Raw genomic sequence first — 24,760 nt, 5'->3', positions numbered from 1 at the left:
TTTTCCAGTGCATGGAGTATTCTTTCTCACCCTATTTTGGCTGTGAAAGGCTTCACTGAATTTATTTCAATTATTGTTTTTCATCTTTGAAAAACACTGCAACCACGATTTAGAAATACTGTAAAAGGGCTAGTGTTGTGGCATAATATGTTAAGCCACCAATTGCAATGCCCTGATGTGTCCCAGCACCCTGATACCAGGCCTGGAAAGCAGTGGAGAATGGCTCAGGCTTTGGTTACCTGTACCCAGGGCTGGGCCAGGCTGTGCAGTCATTTGGGGAGTGAACCAGCACATGCAGGATTCATCCCAATCTCTGTAACTATTTATCAAATAAATACATGCTAATATATATTTATATAACTGTATATTATCTGTATATACTATCCTGCATATATATATAAAATACATATACTGTCTGCTCTATTTTCTTTCTCCTCTCTGGCCAAAACTCCAGTTGCGAATATTAGAGCTCCTGCCTGTATCTTCACAGTCTGCCCTCTACCTGATCTCCAGCCATCTGAATGCATCTTCACACCATCTGCTCGTATCTTCACACCATCTGCTCTATCTTTACACCATCTGCTCTGTCTTCACACCATCTGCTCTATCTTCACACCATCTGCTCTATCTTCACACCATCTGCTCTATCTGCACACCGTCTGCCTGATCTTCACACCATCTGCTCTATCTTCACACCGTCTGCTCTATCTTCACACCGTCTGCTCTATCTTCACACCGTCTGCCTGATCTTCACACCATCTGCTCTATCTTCACACCGTCTGCTCTATCTCCACACCATCTGCTCTATCTTCACACCGTCTGCTCTATCTTCACACCGTCTGCTCTACTTCACACCGTCTGCTCTATCTTCACACCGTCTGCTCTACTTCACACCGTCTGCTCTATCTTCACACCATCTGCTCTATCTTCACACTGTCTGCTGTATCTTCACGCCATCTGCCTGTATCTTCACACCGTCTGCCTGTATCTTCACACCATCTGCCTGTATCTTCACACCGTCTGCCTGTATCTTCACACCATCTGTCTTCACACCATCTGCCTGTATCTTCACATCATCTGCTGCATCTTCACACCATCTATCTGTGTCTTCACACCGTCTGCCTGTATCTTCACACCATCTATGTCTTCACACTATCTGCCTCCTCTTGTACTGTTTGTCCCTCTCCTCCCATATCCCCACTGCACAGTGCTTTGACCACTTTCACTTCAACCAGCTATCACAAAACCAGAGTCGCCAATATTTACTTATTTTTTCTTTAACAGAACTTTATTTAAAAAATTTTAACCCATCTACTGAAATTCACAATCACATCTTTTGTGTCCTTGATCCAATATATCCGAGTCAGTTAGCTCTTCTCCTCAGGTAACAAGCCACTTTCAAAACTTAGTAGCTTAGAACAGTAACCATCCCTGGGAGCCTGATTCTGCTGGTTAGTGAAGGGCACCTGTGGCTGCTGGTCCGTGGGAAGGTGTGGGAAGGTGGATCCCTGGGTGTCTGGGCAGCGGGCTGCTGGAGGAAAGGCCACACGTGTCCCCCAGGAGGCTGTGGGTGGGAAGGCCCTGAGTGTCCACCAGGGAAGTGTCTGCTCTGCCTCATCAGGCTGCTGAGCTCTCTGCTTAGAAATGACGAAACTTCTCAAACCACATTATGAAGAACAGCCCAGCTCCAAGTGGGAGACCCCTGACCTGAAGAAGTTGTTGCAAAGAGGTCTGGATACAGAATAACTGCTGCTATTTTCGCAAATAACCACAAGCAGGCATGTGCTTTGCAGAAAAGTGGGCCTGGGAGATGCATGATGTCTCTGTAGTGTCTATTATTAGTGCTTAAGCTGGGTTCCACCCATGAGACTTTACACTATTTTTAATTACATACACAAATATAAAATAAGCTAGCATGTTCAGAATTTCGGGCATAAATCATCTGAGGCCTCAACGGCCCTTCCTCCAGAGCACACAACCTGGCGCACTGGTCCCCGCGTCAGCGGAGTGCAGGGCAGGGAGCCAGGCCTGACGCTGGGGGACAGCCTCCCGCGGGACTGCCTGTTTCTGGCTCAGCAGGACCCCTAGGGTGCAGCCCTCTGAGTCAGTGCCGTGACTGACAGACCTCTGGCCTGGCCACAGCCCTCAGAAGGCCCTCCCCAGCTGCTGGGGTCCCCAGCACGAGGCCCACTTCCCAGGACTCCTCTCTGCCCTGGCCAAGAGTCCATCGCTCCTCAGCCCCTCACTTCCTCCAAGCAGGCTGTTGCCATTTACTCAGTTTTTCTAGCTTTCTCGGTGGGAGGCTGGTTTCAGTTCCCTCATCATGTGTAACTGAGAAGTTGCTGTTGACTATTTTTAGGAAGGGATTCTGTGGACACACACACACACACCCCCCCCACTCACTCCTGGCTGTGGATTACCTTCAGACATGAAGCCTACTCTCTTCTCTAAGCAGCAATGCTCATCTAATACAGCAGGTCCCAAAAGACCACAAAGCTCCCACCTTGTTTGCTCAGGTGAGCCACTAGCCACAAGCAGACCTTGAAAGACCCCTAAAAGAAGGCCCAGAGAGCAAGGGAACTCTTGGCAGCCACGATGTAAATAAGTCATCTTAGGGGCAGAGCCACCTAACGTAGTGCTGGTAACCCTTACCAGCACCAGTTCAAGTCCCCGCTGCTTCTCTTCCAACCCAGATGCCTGCTAACGCACCTGGGAAAACAGAGGAAGACGGTCCCAGCCTTTGGGCCTCTGTGTCCAGAGGGGAGAACCAGATGGAGTTACAGGTGAATGTGTAGTGTCTGGAAGGTGGCAGATGACAGTGCAAGTCTCTGCCTGGGCCCTTGTTACCAACGTGTGAGACTCGAGAGCTCCTGGCTCCTGGCTCTGGAAAGCCCCGCTGCTGCGGGCACCACGGAGTAAATAGCAAACGGATATTTCTGCTTCTGCCATCCTGTCTTTCAAATGGAAGAGAAAAAACCAAGGCTGCAAAGCCCCCCTGGAGACCCCTCCCAAATCCTGATGTGTGAGATGCCAGTCAGGTTCAATTCTGCACTGATAGAAGAGACACTCTACAGTTCATACTATTTACCGTGTAAATTTAAACTTCACATTGTTTACATGAAAATAAAATAACAGGTTAAAACTGGAAGCAATACTGAGTGTATAGAATGGGCCACTCGCCTCCTCACTGCCTCCTGGGGGCCTCGTGGGAAGCCGAGCTCTGGAGGATGGAGGAAGTCATCTCCACGATCGTGCTGATGGACAGGCCGTTCAGGAAGCCACAGCGGTGCGCGCGCACAGCCTGCAGCGCATCCAGGAGCTGGTCCCTGCAGAAGACATGCATGACACATCACCCGCCCCAGATGACACACGTGACACCCAGCCCACTCCAGACCACACAGGTGACACCCAGCCTACTGCAGACCACACAGGTGACACCCGGCCCACTCCAGACCACACGTGACACCTGACTTGCTGTAGATCACACGTGACACACGGCCAGTTCCAGACCACACACATGACACCCAGCCCACTCCAGACCACACATGACACCCAGCCTACTGCAGACCACACAGGTGACACCTGGCCCACTCCAGACCACACGTGACACACGGCCAGTTCCAGACCACACACGTGACACCCAGCCTACTGTAGACCACACATGACACCCAGCCTACTGCAGACCACACAGGTGACACCTGGCCCACTCCAGACCACACGTGACACACGGCCAGTTCCAGACCACACACGTGACACCCAGCCTACTGTAGACCACACGTGACACCCGGCCCACTCCAGACCACACGTGACACCTGACTTGCTGTAGATCACACGTGACACACGGCCAGTTCCAGACCACACACATGACACCCAGCCCACTCCAGACCACACATGACACCCAGCCTACTGCAGACCACACAGGTGACACCTGGCCCACTCCAGACCACACGTGACACACGGCCAGTTCCAGACCACACACGTGACACCCAGCCTACTGTAGACCACACATGACACCCGGCCCACTCCAGACCACACACATGACACCCGACTTGCTGTAGATCACACATGTGACACCCGGCCCACTCCAGACGACACGTATGACACCTGGCCAAGTCACTCAACCAGACTTACACATACAAAGCTCACATGCAAGTAGCTATTACCTACTGACTTCTGGGTGCAGCTCAGCCAACTTCCTCATGATCTTGGTAAAGCTGCGAAGGTTCAAGGTATTGGGAGGTATAAACTGCACAGGGATATGAGGTGCTGACTGAGCAGACTCAATCTGCTTGCAGTTCTTCTTGACATGCTACAAATGAATGCACAGAGGAGTAAAGGGGCAGAAGCTGACAAACTGTCAGATCATTCAAAGAATGTGAAGCTTAATAGAGAAGGGAAGGTAACAGGCCCTGCTCACACCCTCACTCCGACAACCCATGCCTTCCCACGGTGCAGCGCACCTCCTTTCTGTTACCCGCCTGCCAAGGCCATGGCCATGGCCCCAACAGGTTGAATCATTGTCTGCTAAACCAAAGAACATAAGCTGGCTCAGTTAGGTCTGCTATCTACAACAAGTGGAACTGTAATGAATGGATCAAGTAATCACAGATTCTTCAATTGAGAATAGTCAGAATTTTTTGACTGTAGTGTTTTTTAATTCTTATTATTTTATGATACAGTTCCATAGGATTCTGAGATTTCGCTTATCCCCTCTCCAACCCCCCGCCCCAAGTTCCCCTATATCATTACTAGGGTACAGCTCTTCATACAAAGTTATATGTTCATCATTGCAGGCATGGACAATGGCAGAGTTCAACATCCTGCTGTCAAGATACGGTAAACAGTTTCATTGTAAGTCCATCTTTGTCTGGAAGTAGAGATGCATACTACATTGTATCCTCACATCTGGATGTTAGTCTGCATTTCAGTTACTGTACATCCCCTTAAATGAAAAGTCATAATACAAAATCAACAATAGGAATAAAAATAGAAATTTACAATGCCACAAAGCTGAGTAACATGACTAGATATGACAGTCTCCATTACACAGCTATTATACATCCCCTTAAATAAAAAAGCCACAAAACAATATCAACAGGAAGAAAAAAGAAATTAACAACACCATGAAGTTAAATAACATGCTACTAATGTGTCGCTGAAGAAATGAAAAACCAAGAACCTTCTTGAAGAAAATGATGCTATTGTATGATCTATGTGTCATTGAATAATTTAATCATAAGCGGTTTTGAAGAGATGAAACAAAAACATCAAAATCCATGATATAGCTTTTGCTAATTTTTTTTTGGTGAAATGTGTCTCTTCTAGACAATAAATAGATGGGTTTTGCTTTTTAATCCAGTCTACTAATCTATGAGCTTAAGCCAATTACTTTCAGGATTAATATGTATGGGTGGTAACTGGGCCCTGTCATTTTAGGAATGGATTGTTCATTGACTTAAGTCTTCTGTTGTCATTTTTTTGGGATGCCCTTCATATTTGCCTTTGGTTTTGGTGGGTGCTATTCCTCTTCTCTGTCAAGAGAACATCTTGAAGTATCATTTGTAGGGCAGGTTTGGAAGAGGCATATTCTTTTAACTTTTCTTTACTGTGGAAGAATTCTATTTCATTTTCAAAGACAAAGGAAAGCTTTGCTGGATACGTTATCCTGGGCCAACAATTTTTTGCTTTTAGAATCTGGAATGTGTTGCTCCATTCTCTTCTTGCCTGTAGAGTTTCCTGTGAGAGATCTCCTGTGAGTTTAACTGGCATTCCTTTATATGTCAGTTGGTTTTTTTCACATGCACACTTAAGGATCTTTTCCTTATGTCGATTGAAGAGAGCTTGATGAGCATGTGTCATGGTGAAGATTGTTTTGGTCAAGCCTGTTGGGAGTTCTGTGCCCCTCCTGGATGTTGCTTCCCAATTCTTTCTCTAGATTAGGGAAATTTTCTCTTATGATTTCATTAAATGCATTTGTAAACCCAGCATCTCTTTCTGCACCTTCTGTGACTCCCATAACTCTTAGATTTGGCCTTTTAATAGTGTCTTCCAATTCTTGAGTACTTTTCTTAGCTTGACCCAGCTCTGCTTCTAGCTTTTTGTTTGTCTCCCCCAGTAATAGGAAATGTCTTCCAATTCTGGGATTCTTTCTTCTGCTTGCTTCATTCTATTTTGGAGACCCTCCACTGTACTTTCAATTGGCTCCACTGTGTTCTTAATTTCTGATATATCGGCCTTCTTTGATTCATTTCCTGTGTAAAATGCTCCTTAAATTCTTAGAACTCCTGTTTTAAGTGCTTGTCATTGTTGATAAGAAGCTTTATAACAAGTATTTTAAATTCTGTGTACCCCATTTTTTCGATGTCTTCCTCAGTTAACTCTGAGATTGGCAAAGGCTTTTGCTCCTTTGCAGGGGGAGTCTTCGGTAATATTTTTTGTGCCTTTGTCTCTTCTTTTGCTCTTGGTCATTGTACTTCTGGTTATCAGATTCTTCTCCTTGGGGCAGGTTTCTAAGCTGTGTCACCCACAGGTCTACAATTTAATTTTGGTACACAGTTCTTTACTTGTAGCCAATTGTGCCACTCCCTCCAGCAAGTACCAGGTCTGGGTTCTTATGTTAGATTTCCACCATGGTCTCTGTAGTCCCAACTCCTGGCTCACCAGTCTCCACCTCCTGTGATACTGTGCTGAGGCTGCAACGTTGTCTGTACAACCTTTCTCCCACTTCTGGTTGGAGCAGTTCCCAGGATTAGGGAGACACCAGGTATCTGACGTAGCTAGGTTGTTGGTTGTGCTGATCTTGCCAGAACCTGTTGGACGTTAGGTCTGGGGTGCCACATGGACCTATTTTTACCTGTATGATGCCACAGTCGGTATTATTTTCCTGTGGGACCAGTGCAATTCGCTGAACTCAGTGAGTTCCTGCGAGCTCAGCACATGCGTAGTTCACTGTTGTCCCCTGCAGTCCTAAAGCTTTTGCCACAGTGTAAAAATGGCGCCTGATGTACCACTACTAGAATTCTTGATCTACTGTCCATCATGTCTGAGGGCTACCCAGACCTGTCTTGGGTGGAACCTGTAGAATGCCACGTTGCTCAGTTCAGTGAGTCAGAAATGAGTTCACTCCCAGCTCAGTGCATGCTCAGTCTTTTCCCTTGTCTTTGCCACCTTAGGCAAAATGGCGCCCAATTCAGCTCTAGGGGACTGACTGGGCTGTGAAATCCACCCTGTTCTCACACTGTCTGGGATCTGCTGCTCTGTCTCTGCTCCTGATCAAGTCAAACAGACCAGCAGGACGGACGGTTCTTTGTCTGGGTTCACCTCCCAAGTTCCCAGCGAAAGTTCCTTCCCACCTGGTTGCTGGTGGAGTTCTGGCTGCTGGTGGAGTTCTGGCTGCTGGTGGAGTTCAGATCGCCATTAGCTGAATGCTGCTGGATTACCAGTCACTGCAACACCACACCGTTGTGTCCGCTGCTTTCCTGTGCCTGTCAGTCTCCAGGTACCCCTCCGCTGTTGTTCTGTCCTCTCCTATTTCCTGGAATGTGTCCTCCCGGCTTCATCCAGATTAAATGTTTCTCCATTCATTTAAACGTGTCCTTACCCTAATCCGCCATCTTGATTCTCAAGAATAGTCAGAATTAAGCAAAACAAGCCAAATGGGAAGAGAGCAAGCAGAAGAGGCAGACGCAGAGCTGAGGAGGGGAGAAGCTCGCAGGGCCACAGCGCTTCTGGGAAGCTGGTGCTGCGCCCTGTCCCTGCTCCTGGGGATTAACCCTGAGTGTTACTCAGATGGAAAGAATTCCAATGTCACCACAGTGACACGTGAGAGCCTAGGCAGTTACTAGGATCAGGAGAAGCTGGCCAATGAACTGAGCTTCTGGGGCGCAACTCTGCCCTCGGGAAGTAAAAATACAGGACAAGTTAGAAATGAAAGACCAAGAGAAAGTCTTGTGCGGCTGCCATGGCAGGACATTGGGTTAAGCCAGTGTTCGTGACTCTGGTATCCCATAAAGTGCTGCCTCAATTCTATTTTAAAAAAGAAAATCGGGCCTGGTGCGGTAGTCTAGTGGCTAGATCCTCCCCTTGCTCGTGCTCGGATCCCATGTGGGCATCAGTTTGTGTCCCACCCAGCTTCCTGCATGTGGATTGGGAAAGCAGTGGAGGACGGGCCAAAGCCTTGGAACCCTGCACCCGCATGGAAGACCCGGAAGAGGCTCCTGGCTCCTGGCTCAGCTCAGCTCCAGCCGTGGCAGCCACTTAGGGAGTGGATCAGTGGATGGAGGATCTTTCTCTGTCTCTCCTTCTCTCTGAAAATCTAACTTTCCAATAAAAATAATAAATAAAGTTTAAGAAAAGAGAAAAATCTTTTTGTAGATTGATTTGAAAGGCAGTTAGAGAGAGAGAAGCAGTCTTCTGTGTGTGGGTTCGCTGTGCAAATGGCTCCAGCAGCCAGGGCTGGGTCGGGGGAAAGCTGGGAGCCAGGAACTGTGCCTGGGTCTACCACGCAGGTGGCTTAGACCGAAGCCTTTGGGTACCTTCAGGCTCCCTCCCAGGCCCTGGCAGTTTAGGGTGATGGAGCAGCTTTAACCCAGCGTGCCACAGTGCCTGCCCCTCAGAGAACACGGCACAGGAGCAGGAGGCTCTGTGCCCGACCAACAGCAGGGAGAGGCCTGCACTGGACGCTGGTGGCTTAGAGAAGAATGTGATGAAACAGTTCTAGGGGCACTGTGTGGAGGACATGGCTAGGAGCTCCCCTCAAGGCAACCTGCAGATTCAGTTATTATGCAAACTTTTATTCTCTCAGCACTTATTACAGGGGAATTAGGTTGATCTGTAGATTAAGAGTAATTCAAATAAAATTCTAAGTAGGATTCTCTTTTGGGTTTAAACAAGTTGAAGTATAACATTTAAACATAAAAGGTGGGGCTGGCGTTGTGGTGCCACGGGTGAAGCCCCTACCCGAGAGGCTGGCATCTCATGTGGCTGCTGGGTCCCATCCGGCTGCTCCACCTTAGTCCCCTGCCAATAGCTAGGGAAAGCAACAGAAAGTGGCCTGACGCCTAGGCAGCCATCACCCTTGTGGGAGACCTGAAGAAACTGCCATCAGCCTGGCCCAGCCCCCGCCATTTCAGCAGTCTGAGGAGGGAATCAGAGTAGGAAAGATCTTTGTGTGTGTGTGTACAATTCTGACTTCCTAATAAAATTAGTAAATCTCAAAAATTTATACCAAAAACCAGAGAGACCAGAACAGCCAGAACAATGCTGATAAAGAACACAGTGGATACCTTCCACTTGATCCTAAGACTTCCTCTGCAGTAATGACTGGGACTGCGTGGACATGCGGAAGGACAGATAAGCAGAGCCCGGGACCCCACGGACACGGTCAGTGGAGCCACCTGCTGCATTCCGGGACCCCACGGACACAACCAGTGGAGCCACCTGGACCCCACGGACACGGCCAGTGGAGCCATCTGCTGCATCCCGGGACCCCACGGACACGGCCAGTGGAGCCCTCTGCTACAGCCTGGACCCCACGGACACGGTCAGTGGAGCCACCTGCTGCATCCCGGGACCCCATGGACACGGCCAGTGGAGCCACCTGGACCCCACGGACACGGTCAGTGGAGCCACCTGCTGCATCCCGGGACCCCACGGACACGGTCAGTGGAGCCACCTGCTGCATCCCGGGACCCCACGGACACGGCCAGTGGAGCCCTCTGCTACAGCCTGGACCCCACGGACACGGTCAGTGGAGCCACCTGCTGCATCCCGGGACCCCACTGACACGGCCAGTGGAGCCATCTGCTGTAGCCTGGGACCCCACGGACACAACCAGTGGAGCCATCTGCTGTAGCCTGGGACCCCACGGACACAACCAGTGGAGCCATCTGCTGTAGCCTGGGACCCCACGGACACGGTCAGTGGTTCCTGACCAAAGCACAACGCACTTCAGTGTCAACAGGGCGGCCTCTTCTTCAGTGATACAGAAACAATCCAGAGGAAAAACAGAGATATTTAAGCAAACAACTCAGAGATAATAGGCAGGAATGGACTGAAGCTTCGGTGAAGGGCAGGCATCTGGCGCAGCATTCAGGGTCACTCCCCACCGGAGCCCCCAGGCTTGGGTTCCAGCTAGCCTAGCCTCAGTCATCCTAACCACTTTGGGCAAGAACTAGCAGGTAGGAACACTGTCTCTGAACTAAACATTTAAAACTCATTGTTACTCTGAGTTATTCAAAGATTTATTAGCAATATTACTACAATCTTAAGTTATAAGAAAAAAGTGATGTTACATCATTAAAGTTAAAAATTCCTGGGGTATGTATGTAGCATGTAAGTCAGGATGCCATCTGTTGTAAGTCACGGCACTGCATCCCAGGCTACTTGTCAGGGACACCCAAAAGAACATTTTTTGCATTGAATTTTTAGGAGCTGTATGGAATCCGAGGTAATCACTGGGCATTTTGCTGAGCAGTGGGGTGAGAGCAAACAAGACTAACTTCCTTTTTACCAAGTGTTTAACGTCACCACACTGAACTCGAAGGCATATGGATGCTAACAATTTTTCAAAATATGTATTTATTTTTATTGGAAAGGCAGATATACAGAGAGGAGGCGAGAGAGAGGAAGATCTTCCATCTACTGCTTCACTCCCCAAGTGACCGCAACAGCCAGTGCTGCACCAGTCCAAAGCCAGGAGCCTCTTCTGGGTCTCCCACGCGGGTGCAAGGTGCCAAGGCTTTGGGCCATCCTTGACTGCTTTCCCAGGCCACAGGCAGGTAGCTGGATGGGAAGTGGGGCTGCCAGGACATGAACCAGCGTCCATATGGGATCCTGGCACGTTCAAGGTGCCAAGCCCAGGTGCTAACACTCTCGTGACAAGCTGTGAAAGCACAGCGACACGTCCCTTCCCCCTTACGGAGCACTGCTCTGCAAAGGACTGGTAAAGGAGGCATCCTTGTCACCTAGCCCCATTCAGACCCGGAGGTCTTCGCCCCACCATCCCGGAACAACTGGAGGTGTGCAAACACCACAACCTGTCACAGCGACACACCGACAGTGGAATTACTTGTTCTACAAAGCGACTTAGCAACAGGGAGCACTCACCTGGTCCAGAGGGCAGCACTCGCTGTCCTGCTCGGCTCCCGGCGGCCGCGGCCTGCTTCGGGGCAGTCTGGAGGCATAGGGCACTGAACCAACTCCTCTGCTGGTGTTTTTCTCTGAACTCATCAAGCTAACTCTGTCCCCACTTTGGGAGGACAGTGGGGACATAGGATCTCCAGGAGTTTTGACAAGCCGCACACTGACTGATTTTCCATGTATTTCTGTCCCATTCATTTCCCTCACAGCCATCTTGGCATCGTCGTTTTTCTTAACAACAAGAGAAGCATACCTGAAATCAAAAGCAGAAAATCAACCAGCTCTTCATGAATAAATGTAAATTACTTCACGCTAAATTTTGTAATTACTGGCTAAAATATCACAGGAGTATCTACTCTTAAAAATTAAAAAGGTTATTTTCACTAAGAAGCTTTAGGATAATTAAAGCTAAACTAAAAATAGGAAATAAAAGCTAGTAAATATTTATGCATTATTACTTAATAATCTCTTAAAAGTATGTTTCTCAAGGCAGAGAAGGAGCAGGTGCGGAGCTGGGGAGAAGAGATGCTGTTCCTACTTCCTGGACGCCTACAGTGGCTGGCGTCAGGAGCCCGAGCCATGTCCCCACAGGGAGGCGGGGACCTGCCACCGCCTGTGCAGCCCACAGAAGTGCAAGTCCAGAGCGGAGGACGCGAACCCAGGGACTCCCCTTGGAGGGCAGCTGCTCCATGGCACTGCAACTCCTGCGCCAAACGCCTGTCCCGCCTTCCCATCACTTGTCCATTGGCAATATCGAGCACCCAGCCCTGCAAAGGCCAGTGGGCTACAGGCGACTAGCTAGCTCCACAGACACTTAAGATGCGTTCCTTTACACAAACGTGTATACTCCAAAGGGTTAAATGCGAAGGCAAACTTTAAGAACATGTAGCATAATAGTATGCTGTTTTTATAACTTGTACCAAGAAAACACTGACCAAAACCAAAGTTTGACTTTTAACCAAAAAACTGAGTTGGGTAAGAATTAACTCTACAAACCACCACTGATAGGAAAAAAAATTCCAGCTGAAGGGCAAGCATTTCTGAACAGACAAACTATCACAGCTGCTTTGTATTTTATATTTGTAAATTTCCACATGGAATGTGCAACACTTCAGCAAGAAGTTTCTAAGAACAGTCTTTCTAAAACTACCTTTCACATCAGGTAATGCTCCGAGGACTGTAATGCTGCTTTAATATAGCTGAACCCGTGAATCTCACATAAAAAGCCAAATAAAAAGTGATAAAAACTTGAGAGTAATAAAAGCAAATACCTATTTTTAACATATTCCAACACCAATGACAATTAGGGCTATTTTTACAAAATGGTTTACTGGAATGGCAAGGGAGAGAGGGAGGGTCCTGGTGTCCCCATCGGTTGCCGCCAGGGTACGTATTAACATGAAGACAGAGGAAGGCGAGCAGGCAGGAACAGGACAGGTGCAAGTGAGATGAGAGGCCTGCGCACAGCCATCGCTTCTAATGATACAAAGTGCTGGCATTTTCACAACGGGATCACCCTTGCTATCTGATACTTTTGCATGACCTGGCAATGTCACAAGCAAATCAGAAGTGACTATAAATGCTGCCACTAAACACTGAAAACCATCAACTAAACAATAATTAAATGCCATGTTCAGGACCCAGTCCTGACGGAGCAGGGAACGAACCAGCCCCCTGCACTGGAGCCCACCCTCTGAACTGCCACACTCCACTTCCCCATGCAGTGATTTGTAATAAGTACCCAGCATGTCCTCACTATACCATTAAGAACACGACGGAAGGGCAGCACCAGTTCCTGACTGCCCCGTCTGGCGGAGCGGCCCTGACGTGGGGGCTAACACAGACCCCCCGACACCCGGCGCACACACTGGGAGGCACACTTACGGAACTTGGGAACTATACCTGTAATCAGAAGAGTCATCAATTGAAATTTCAGAAACTTGGTACTTCTGGAAACAAGACCTTAAATCAGCCTAAATGAAGAGAAATAAATGCTTGGAAAGTTTAGAAAAAGTAATGAGAATAAGGACAATTTTACTTCATATTTAAAAACGAAGCTGAACAGAGGGACCCTGGCCTACCTCAGAGACTGAAGGGCAGAGACCTCCAACATGTATTAGAAAACCTCTCTCTCTTCCAGATGGCTCAGCAGCCTTCATTTCTGCTTACACAAATGCATAATATACAACACACATGGTCATAATTATATACATTTTAGGGGGACGTGGCAACTATTATATATTCATTTTATTCAATCATGGCAAATCTTACTATAGTAATTACACTAAAGACCAAGAGCCTGTAACAGTTTTAGGATTTTTGCATCTTGGGCCTGGCATGGTAGCCTAGTAATTAAAAGTCCTTGCTTTGCACGTGCCAGGATCCCATATGCGTGCCAGTTCCCATACAGCAGTCCACTTCCCATCCTGCTCCCTGCTTGTGGCCTGGGAAGGCAGTAGAGGATGGATCAAGGCCTTGGGACCCTGCACCCACATGGGAGACCCACAAGAGGCTCCTGGCTCCTGGATTCGGATCGGCTCAGCTCTGGTCATTGCAGCCATCTGGGGAGCCGATCAGTGGACGAAGATCTTCCTCTCTGTCTCTCCTCCTCTCTGTATATCTGACTTTCCAATAACGATAGATAAATCAAGACTTTTGGATCTTCACAATTTCATCTTGAAGAAGCTGACATTCAGAGGAGAGACAGAGGAAGATCTTTTGTCCGATGCTTCACTCCCCAAGTGACTGCAATGGCCGGTGCTACACCAATCCAAAGCCAGGAAGCAGGAACTTCTTCTGGGTCTCCCATGCAGGTACAGGGTCCCAAGGCTTTGGGCCGTCCTTGACTACTTACCCAGACCAGAGCAGGGAGCTGGATGGGAAGTGGAGCTGCCGGGATTAGAACCAGCGCCCACATGGGATCCTGGAGTGTTTAAGGCGAGGACTTTAGCCACTAGGCCACCGCACCAGGCGTGATATTCAATCTTCTAATGGATGCACCAAATGCTTGCCCACAATTTCTTTTGGCTCAAACATACATCACGAGCCCTGTCAGAGCCGAGGCAGGCACCCCAGTGTCTACCTGAGAAGCACCACCCGGAACATGGGTGCCCAGAGGAAGAGGCAGCAGGCAAGTCCCAGGGGCAACATCAGCCAAAGCTCAGAGTCCGAGAGCTTTCTTTACACCTTTCCCTCCTGGGAAATCATACCAAGATAACCTTTACACCAGGCCACTCTCAGCGTGTCAGAAATGTGCGTGAGAATGGTAAGGTCATGCGAGCAGAGGTGGAGGAACGACCTGGCTTACACAGCACAACTTCGGAAACCACAAACGCTAGGGCTACAGATACAGGTCCCTTATTGTTTATAAAAAGTTGTATTTACCAGTGTGAAAGGTACAGTGAGCGAGAGCGCGCGTGAGAGAGAGCAAGCACACTTCCTTTTACTGGTTCATTCCCCAAACAGCTGTAAGCGCAAGGGCTGGCCCAGGCCTGAGAGCCTGGAACTCCATCTGGGTCTCCCACGTGGCTGAGGGCCCCAGTGTCCAGGCGATGGACTGGAAGGGGAGCAGCTGGGACTGAAACCAGGGCTGTGTGAGATGCCCGCAGCACAGGTGGGGGCTTGACCGGCAGCTCCACAGCTCTGGTCCTACAGATACATGCTCTTTTTCTTATTTGTTAAAACAAACAAACAAAACATTTTCCTGAAGACAAAACTTGAGTGAAGAGCAGCTAATCTGAACCAGAAGGCATGCAGTGCACAGAATCCCAATTATTACATGATTCTGCACCTAGTACACATGGAGGGCTGGAATCCCAATTATTACATGATTCTGCACCTAGTACACATGGAGGGCTGGAATCCCAATTATTACATGATTCTGCACCTAGTACACATGGAGGGCTGGAAGTGGGTGGATACAAATTGATCTGATGCAGTCTTTGTGTAGCTTCTGTTCATGGTTCATCATTCTACTGCACAACAGTGGAGCAGCTTCACAGTTCTGAACGCCGCTCACGGCCAGGCACGCACCCAGCAGCACACACCCCTCACCCAGGTCCTTCCCTCCATGCACCCCACACGAGGCCGTGGGGCTCTGCCGGCTCATGAGCAGGATGTGGAGGCCTCAGGAGTTCAGGCCCAGTCTGAAGGAGTGGCAGCAGAGCTCAGGCAAAGCCCTGCGTCTCCAGGGAAGCTCACTCACTCACTAGTATTCCGACTGCAACATATTCCATAGAGAAAACAATGAAATGATAGCTTCTATTTTTACACCAGAGTGAGGAAGGGGCAAGAAATCACAGTGCATGAGGTGAAATCCACGCACCTTTCCACGTGCACTTTGAAGACTCCTCGAATGCTTGGTTTTCAAAATATTTTTGCACCAAAATAAAACCTTTAATTCCAGTTGCCATCAACTTTTTGAAGTAGCTTCCTAGCTAAAAGAGGGATAACAGGAAGCCATGCAATCCACCTGCTACCTCTTCCTTCACTAGTTCAACAGAGTACCTGCTAACCCCTTGGGGGCTGGACACTGCACCTGGTACTGCAGACAGGCAGTACGTAAAAGCTGTACACGCAACATCCTGACCCCACTGAGCCACCACTTGGGTGCAGGAGAGCAATCCAAAGAGATGAAGTCAGGGCCCAGCACAATAGCCTCGGGGCTAAAGTCTTCGCTTTAGATGCACCAGGATCCCACGTGGGTGCTGGTTCACGTTGCAGCTGCCCCACTTCCCATCCAGCTCCCTGCTTGTGGCCTGGGAAAGCAGTCAAGGACGGCCCAAAGCCTTGGGACCCTGCACCCACATGGGAGACCTGGAGGAAGCTCCTGGCTTTGGATTGGCTCAGTTCTAGCCGCTGCAGCCACTTGGGGAGTAAACCAGTAGATGGAAGATCTTTCTCTCTGTCTCTCCTTCTCTATATATATAAACTTTCCAATAAAAAATTATAATAAACAAGTCATTTTTAAAAAGACAGAGATGAAGTCAGTAAAGTATGCAGCATGAGGTGGTATGGAAAAAATAGTACCTGGAAAAAAGAAGACAAAAAATGATGAACAACATTTATTTCAAATTCTATTTATGTGAAATATATCTTATAGAAACACACAAAAAAATAGCACAGCTCAACAGACTAATCCTCCACCCTGTGGTGCCAGCATCCCAGATGGGCTCCACTTCTGATCCAGCTCCCTGCTCATGGCCTGGGAAGCGGAAGAAGATAGTCCAAGTCCTTTGGGAGCCCAGAAGAAGCTCCTGCTCCTGGCTCTAGCTCAGCTCAGCTCAGCTCAGCTCCTGTGGCCACTTTGGGCATGAACCAGCAGATGGAAGACCTTCTCTCTATCTTGCCCTTTCTCTGTAAATTGACCTCTCAGACACAACCAAAAAATTTTAAAAAGCACATAAAAGAATGGTCAGTAAAATATTCATAGGTTACAGAAATTTGGAGATACTTCAAGTAATTTAGATTTTTCATATTTTCTATTTTACTTAAAATCGTAACAAGCGTTAGTTCTACAAGCACAGAAAAGAACCAATGAAGCCATTGCTATCATGGTAAATAGGAAGAAAAATCCAAAGATGCATATAGGGAAAAACGAAGGTACAGCGTAAGCAACCTTAGAAATGACAGCCGCACATAAGCACGGATTCCAAAGGGAATTCTGAATCAGCAATCAGGGCTGTGTACAGATGAGCGGATCCTGAAGAGGCCCCAGCAGGAAACGCAGGCAGCTCTAACTGGAACCCGCCTGGTTGGCACTGTGCGCCTGGCGGGGAAGGCGGCTGGCTCCCACACACACATGCGCACAGTGCTTGGCAGGCAGAGGGAGAGGAGGGTCTGCCGGACTCTGTCCACCTCCCGTACGGGAGGGAATGCCAGGCCACCACCTGCTGACTGAATCCTCCAGTTTAACCGGGAGAAAAGAGAGCATTTAGTGCTGGTTTTCTCTTCAAAAGCTTAGGCTCCAACTGGCCAATTTTCTTATTTTGTATTTATAAAGAAAAGCTACAAACAGGAAAAACATTACAATAGCTCAGTTCCTCCAAGCAACACACAATGGGAAAGTGCTATTTGCAAGTTGGTAATCCCTCCCCCAGAACCAACCGGGTGTGCCCTCTGGAGCCCACTGGTCAGGGTCCACTTGGCTGCCTCGTGTTCCTGAAGGGTCCACTCCTGTCAGGTTCTCTCGAGCATCAAACCAGCTTTCACTCACTTCTTGGTAATGTCTGTAATCTAAAAGATTGAAGACAAAGAGGAATTACATATAATATTACATATAATAGTTACCCTACTCCAGTAAGCTAGGATAAATTATGTCTGAACCACATGATCAATATTAACAAAATACAATCAATGCAGAGGTTGTCTCTGAAGGCATTTTCACCAGTCCTTGAAAAAGAAATTCCTCTCAGTCTGATTTGTGCCCTTTAATAAGATCTGTAACTCACTAGAAAGTTGACTTCTTTGATTATTAAATTGCTCTTTACTGAAGAAAAGACACTATTACTCCATACAAATGCCAGTGAACATCTTCAAAGGGATTGAAGAGCTGCATTGGGCCACACCTGGCACGAGCTTAGAGCTGCTGCCTGCAGTGCCAGCGTCCCATACAGGCACCAGTTCACGTCCTGCCTGCTCCACCTTAACCCAGCGTCCCTTACAGGCACCAGTCCACGTCCTGGCTGCCCCACCTTAACCCAGCGTCCCTTACAGGCACCAGTCCACGTCCTGGCTGCTCCACCTTAACCCAGCGTCCCTTACAGGCACCAGTCCACGTCCTGGCTGCTCCACCTTAACCCAGCGTCCCTTACAGGCACCAGTCCACGTCCTGGCTGCCCCACCTTAACCCAGCACCCTTACAGGCACCAGTCCACGTCCTGGCTGCTCCACCTTAACCCAGCGTCCCTTACAGGCACCAGTCCATGTCCTGGCTGCCCCACCTTCAGTCCAGCTCCCTGCTCCTGGCTCTGGGCCAGCCCTGGTCCAGCCCTGGTCACTGGGGCCATCCAAGGAATGAATGAATCAGGGGGGGAAGATCTCTCCCTCTGTGTAATTCTTCCAAATAAGTAAATGTTCTTTTATTTTTAAGCAATTACTATATCTTTATTTCACTGATGACTTTTAAAATACTTTTGCATTGAGGGAAAAAGAAAAAAATGTACACAATTTATAGACATACAAGTTATATGCTACAGACTTTTACATATTGGAAACATGAAGTGGAAGTATAAAGGTCGGTATTATAACATGAGATTATCAGATATATGACCTTAAAGATGTCCAATACATAACCCAGGAATACACTTAATCGTGATCCCAGGAATGCCATTCATCTGTGGGCTGGACATTGGGACTGTGCTGAGGACACCACGTGGGAGCCACTGCAGCGCCTGGTCCAGGTCCTAGCTCTGCCTTGACGCCGGCATCCTGCTGACGTGCACCCTGGAAGCAGAGCTCAGGATCGAGTCCTACTGCCCTAGGAGAGAATCAAACTGGGTCCCTGGCTGCTGTCCCTGGCTACCGTCCAGGACCTGTCTCGGCCCTGGCTGCTGGCCAGAACCCAGCTCAGCTCCAGCTGTCCCCAGTTGTCCCTGGCTGCTGACCAGGTGCCGGCTCAGCTCTGGCTACCCCTGGCTGCTGACCAGGACCTGGCTCAGTCTCGGCTGTCCCTGGCTGCTGGCCAGGACTCAGCTCAGCTCCAGCTGTCCCCGGCTGCGGCCTGGACTTGGCTTAGCCCCAGCTGTTACCGGCTGTCTCTGGTTGCTGGCCTGGACCCGGCTCAGTCCCGGCTGTCCCTGGCTGTCTCTGGCTACTGGCCAGGACCTGGCTCAGCCCCGGCTGTCCCTGGCTGCTGGCCGGGGCCCAGCTCAGCCCCGGCTGTCCCTGGCTACTGGAGGCATTTGGAGAGTGAAATAGAGCATTGATGTCTGCTGTTCAAATAGGTAAAAACAGATGAAAAAACCATTTGAATTCCCTCCCCGCATCAAAGTTCATACGCATATTTACTTGGATTTAATGAGTTAACTGCTCTGATTTTTGGTACTGACCTTCATCATCAAGTTTCAGCTGACTAAACTCTACATTTACATCACCATTTTCTAAACCATCTTTATTGGGTGATGTGTCTTGTTCAGCCAGTAAGGTCACCTGAGGAGTAAGATAACAGAACAACCGTAAGGAAGGACGTTGCATGGACGACCAGGACCAAGCCATGCCCACCCAGGCCAGCGCACAGCCTGGGCATGGACGACCAGGACCGAGCCATGCCCGCCCAGGCCAGCGCACTGCCTGGGCATGGACGACCAGGACCCAGCCATGCCCGCCCAGGCCAGCGCACTGCCTGGGCATGGACGACCAGGACCCAGCCATGCCCGACCAGGCCAGCGCACTGCCTGGGCATGGACGACCAGGACTGAACCTAAACTGACCCCTCTGCTCCCCTAACGAGTAAATGAGAGTGCACCACAAGCCAGCTGGGCAGACAGAACACACGTTTCTGAAAATTATAGTTCAGTTAAAATGAAAGATTTACACTAAGGAGCTTTAAAATGTCTCACTTGTGAGAGTGTCTTTTTCAGGCTTGAGGATATGTCTACTCCACGTGAACCCTGATCACCTCGTGCCAAGTCTGCGCCTGAAAACCTAAACACATAAACATTCCATTAGACTTATTAATGTTCTAAACACAGAACATTTGAAATTAACCAAATGAATTAAGCGTTTTTAAGAACCAACATATTTTGAGATGAAACCATAACTTACACCTGTGAGTCTTCTTTCATTAACTGAAAGAGAACAGAAACATCTCTGTTTAAGGGGTTTTACACTGAATGAAGTCAGAGGCACACCTGAACGCAGAGGCGCACACATACCCTGGAGGCAAAGGCCGAGAAGTCCGACAGCAGCTTGGACTCCACCGAGAGCGGAGGCAGCTCTTCCAGGGGAACACCCTGCTCGACTCTGTCTTTCAAACACGCATATCTAACTTTCAAGGCTCTCAAAACAGACTGCAGGGCTGATCCAAGCTCCTTCCTAGCAGAACTACTTGGCAAATTCCTGTTCAAAAATTCAAAAGGCTAAGTTAGGGACAAGCCAGCCATTTAACATCAACATTTTATTATTATCCTTAGTTCTAATCCTATCAGTTCTTAAACTTTTAAAAAATCTTAAATGTTGAATAAAGGTGTTTTTCTAGAAGTACAATCATCCTTTCTAAAAGCCGAGAACGCTGTAAAATGTAAGGCAAAACCCTCTAGTTTCTCTCTTAGCTGGAATTTAGAAACATCAAATCAAACCTGTCTTTGCTAAACTCATCATGCCAACCCTGCGCTCATGTAGAACTTCTAAAAGCCCATCACCCTTAGACCAGCTAAAAAATAGCTACAACCTACCACTGATTTTGCCCTTCAAGAAAGAAAAGCAGTGTTTAAGAACAAACCTAGGGGCCTACATCATGGCTCAACAGGCTAATCCTCCACCTGTAAGTGCTGGCATTATATGGGCAGCGTTCCTGTCCTGACAGCTCTGCTCCATTTTCAATCCAGCTCCCTGCCTGCAGCCTGGGAAAGCAGTGGAGGATGGCCTAGAGACTTGGGACCCTGCACCCACACAGGAGGCTCAGCCTTTGCAGCCATTTGGGGAATAAACCAGCAAATAGCATAACTTTCTCTCTCTATCCTTCTCTCTATAAATTTGCCTTTGACATAAAAATATTTTTTTCAAAACAAAGAAAACAAACAGTAAACAAAAGAAAACCAAGAACAAACGTGAAGCCCTTGGCAGGTCGTAAGAACAGGCAGATGACAGGGCCCCCGCACCGGCCAAGCGCTGCTCCCTCGTCGGTCAGCAGCCTGTGCAGCTCACAGCAGTGGCGATGGCACAGCTCGTAATGGATGTCCAGGAGGTGCAGCTCGGCGCTCAGGGCTCGCTGCTTCATCTTCTCACAGCACACTGAGGGCAGAGTCCTCTCTGTGTCTTTAGAGAGCTGCAAATCCCTTTACAACAAAGTCAGAATTGGGTCAGCGTCCAGAAAGTTTCTACAGAATTAACACATCTGCCAAAACAGATTCAAACTGCTCCCTGCACTGGCTAGTACACACAGGAGTCAGGTCTGGGGGTCACCTCTGGTGAGGTTTCTTTCGGAACTTTCTTAACTAAATCGTTGGACACAAAACTCAACCACAGGGAGAACCCCAGAATCTGTGGTCTGACCACCGAGTACATGTGTCAGAACTGGGCCTCCTTGCTTGCTGAAGACGGTGCAGTGAACGGCATGCCCAGACACACATGGGGAACATAACAGATCATTGGGGCTTGCAGAGGACAGCTTATACCATGGAAGGTTGAACTGGGACAACTCTCCTGGCTGAGCTTCGACTGCAGGTGTCTGGCTGGGTGGAGGCTGAGGTGAACTGTCAGCCAATGGACCTTGGAGGAGTTTCTGCAACCTTGGAGCAACAAGACCAACAGCATCCCAGAACTACTGAAACCACTGAAGCAGTCCCCTCAGAACACGCTCCACATCAGGGACCCTGGGTCGACATCGAGTGGCCATCCCACATCCTTGGATACTGGTGCAGGTAGGCTGCTGGGAGTGTCCCTCTCCCCCTCCTCCCTTCCCCAGATACAGAAAGAACAGGAGATTGGAAACAGCATCTCATCCACTTGCCCCATTCCTGGCCCCTTCCCACCCTAGTCAGTGGTCCACATGGGCACGCACCCTTCTCAAAACGTAAACATCATCAAAAATCTAACATGAAAAAAAAACTCATTTTTTTTGTCAAGTTTAAATAAATTCTTACTAAAGATGGTAAAACTATAGGAATAATAGCTTCTGAAAATAAAGATTTCAAAAGTCAGTTAAATGTATGTGATGAGCCAAGGAAATAAAAAAAATCCTCAAATTTATATTTTAGTAAAGATTTACTTATTTTTACTGGAATAGCAGATGTATATAGGAGGAAGATCTTGTGTCCACTGATTCATTCCCCAAGAAGCCACAATGGCTGGGGCTGTGCCAATCCAAAACCAGGAGCCAGGAGCCTCCCCCTCGTCTCCCACATGGGTGCAGGGTCCCAAAGTCTTGGGTCATTCTCAACTGTGTTTCCAGGCCACAAGCAGGGAGCTGGACTGGAAGCAGCAATGCTGGGACACAAACCAGCAGCCATATGGGATCCTGGCGTGTGCAAATCAAGGACATTAGCCACTAGACTACTGTACCAGGTCCAAATTTATACTTTCTTTAACAGCAACAAAATGATTCTAATTTAAGGCAGCAACTTCATTTATTCAGAATCAATGGATTTTTCGACCTAAACCAAGCTTTGGTCAAGAGCTTTTTATTTTATTTTATTATTGATGGTGTTTACACAGTCAATAAGGGTGGGAAGGGTCGAGGATCAGGGCGCCATGGGTGAGACCCCTGTTTACACATTCTTCTTCCTGTAGACAGGGGAGAGGGGAAACCACACCCAGGCTCCTCACCACTGCATTAACCGGGGACTGGGGAGCTGCCACCTGACGTCACCCCAGGATCCCCACTGTGGAGCATTTTCCGAGGGTTCTGCTCATGTGTTCCCCAGAGTTCTCAGATCCTGCTCCTATCGCTGCTCCACGGATGAGGAAATCCTTCCGGGGTCGACTGGCTGTCACTGTCCACCTCCGAGTCCCCACTGGCCCAGAAATCTGCTGTCAAGTTTCACTGGGGTAGTCGACCAATTTGTTCTACCCTCCAAGTCAATGGGTGCTGTGGTCCGGTCCAGCCCATCCCAGCCCAGTCCAACACACACCCGGCCCTCATGTACGACGGGGGAGCTGCAGCCCAGCCACAGCGACCCCCGATAACCCCCAATGGACAGGCCCCCCAGCTCCTGTGCCTGCCAGAATGTGCAGTGGACTGGTCCAGTCTGCCCTAATCCCATGGAGAGCTCGTGTACATCATGGGCATTGAAGCCTAACTCAACCCAACTGACTCCACCCTGCTCTAGTTAAAAATTGTTCTTAAATGTATCATCACATATTGTTTACATCTTCCTTAGCAGCTGTTACAGAACCAAACACTTTGCTGTGCCTCTTTCTGTTTCAAGGTCCTTCCTTATTGCTGGCTGCCACAGGTCACCTGCTTCTGGAACCCAACTCGGGACGCCACAAGGCCGTGACTGGGGCTTTCCCTGTGCACCTGCAAGCTGCTTTCCAACATACCTCTCAGGATGCTTCTCTAAGTCCGCAGTATCAAATAGATTCTTCAGTTCTTGAGAGTCCTGAAAGCAAGATTTACAATGAGATAGTGCCTGATATGCAATTCACGTTCTATTTGAAGCTCCAATCTGATAAAATGTAGAACTCAACCTCTAGTGAACTTGGTAGGAACAGCTGCCAGCAGATCACTCTGCGAGCCATTCTCATAGAAGCCGGAACTAAACAAACCAAATGCATTAACATAAACTCTATAAAAAGTCAAAGAAAATTGTATTAACCATATTTATTTTACCTTGTTTAGGACATTTCCATTAGGTTTTAAACTGCCCACTGAGGTCGATGCTCTGGGTCCTTCTGTGGCAGTCATGTGTGGATCCTGACCGTAGGACCACTCTGTATTGCATGCTACACTTCGTTTCTCATGGTGACATTCGCTAGGCCGCTTTTTGCTCATCATCGTGATCTCCGTGTTGCATGACGCTGACACCACGCGAGGCCTGGCACTTGTGGCCCTGCTGGTCGTGAAGCAGGCCCTGAAGTCTGTGCTGACGTCCACTGTCTGGTCAACGGTGACCGTGTAGCTCGCCACTCTGGGCCCCGCAAGGGGGCGTGCCCCTGCCATAGCAGGACGGCATGCTGTGCTGATACTGCTACCAGCTCCCGGGGAGCTCTCCTCCTGCACGGCCTGGCCATGTCTGGCTGCATTCCTCGGCGTGTTAACAGAAACCTCAGGGCTACTCTGCACACTTCTGTACCGTGAATATTCACAGGCGGAAATGACCGACTCGTCCAACCTGAAGGTCCAGGGAGTCGGGTGCTCGTCCCGGGGCTGCAGTAAGGCCTCTAAGGCTCCAGCCTGTGCCAGTGTGCTAGCATTTTCAAGGTGCTGTAAAAGTTTGTTTTCAGCAGTTGTGTTTCCACAAAAATTTATAATTTCAGTTATTTGGGCTTTCACTTTTTCAGTATAAATTTTCGTTTTTAATGTGTTTTGAGAGTTCAAAAAAGCAGTCTCAGATGCAGATGCTTGGTTTCCAAAACTGCCTGCTAGTATGACATCATCACCGACCGCGCGGGACGTCAAACCAGTCTCCCGCGCCTGACGCTGCTCATGCTTTTGTTTGTGGCATCCTTTCCACCTCGCAGCATCCTGACAGGCGGAGTCACCAGGTGAGTCTTCCTGTTCGCAGACCTCCAGTGAATCTAAGGAGAGGACAGAGCCTCTTCCCAGCCCAAGGGCATGGCTGGCGCACTCGGCCTCACCACCTGAATCCCCCGAGGTCACAAGGCGAGACTTGCACGGCCCCATCCTCCTGTCGGGAGAGGCACGGTTACTCACGTACCCCTCTTCTGTGCTGTGATACTCCTGCCGGGAGTCCTCCTCCGGGGCACGACTCTGCCCGTCCTCAGCCGCTGCCTCGGACAT

The 24,760-nt window shown here is 48.9% G+C and overlaps 1 protein-coding gene across 1 annotated transcript in view; it reads right to left on the bottom strand.

Annotated features, from left to right (window-relative positions):
- RBM44 (RNA binding motif protein 44) overlaps positions 1 to 24,760 on the bottom strand; it is a 29,654-nt gene extending 4,894 nt beyond the window's left edge. The window contains exons 1-14 of the mRNA XM_058664306.1: positions 24,678 to 24,760; positions 23,630 to 24,131; positions 23,341 to 23,399; positions 20,958 to 21,134; positions 20,013 to 20,196; positions 19,903 to 19,925; positions 19,698 to 19,782; positions 19,188 to 19,287; positions 17,245 to 17,373; positions 13,221 to 13,300; positions 13,042 to 13,112; positions 11,107 to 11,392; positions 4,164 to 4,309; positions 3,177 to 3,326 (exon numbers count right to left, since the gene is read on the bottom strand). Coding sequence (XP_058520289.1) covers positions 3,185 to 3,326; positions 4,164 to 4,309; positions 11,107 to 11,392; positions 13,042 to 13,112; positions 13,221 to 13,300; positions 17,245 to 17,373; positions 19,188 to 19,287; positions 19,698 to 19,782; positions 19,903 to 19,925; positions 20,013 to 20,196; positions 20,958 to 21,134; positions 23,341 to 23,399; positions 23,630 to 24,131; positions 24,678 to 24,760 — 2,067 coding nt within the window. The 3' untranslated portion in view covers positions 3,177 to 3,184. The remainder of the gene's footprint in view (positions 1 to 3,176; positions 3,327 to 4,163; positions 4,310 to 11,106; positions 11,393 to 13,041; positions 13,113 to 13,220; positions 13,301 to 17,244; positions 17,374 to 19,187; positions 19,288 to 19,697; positions 19,783 to 19,902; positions 19,926 to 20,012; positions 20,197 to 20,957; positions 21,135 to 23,340; positions 23,400 to 23,629; positions 24,132 to 24,677) is intronic.

This window comes from Ochotona princeps, chromosome 5 (genome assembly GCF_030435755.1).
Source record: "Ochotona princeps isolate mOchPri1 chromosome 5, mOchPri1.hap1, whole genome shotgun sequence".
Taxonomy (NCBI): domain Eukaryota; kingdom Metazoa; phylum Chordata; class Mammalia; order Lagomorpha; family Ochotonidae; genus Ochotona; species Ochotona princeps.
The sequence above is the reverse complement of the archived record's forward strand: the minus strand, read 5'-3'. Positions and strand labels throughout refer to the sequence as shown.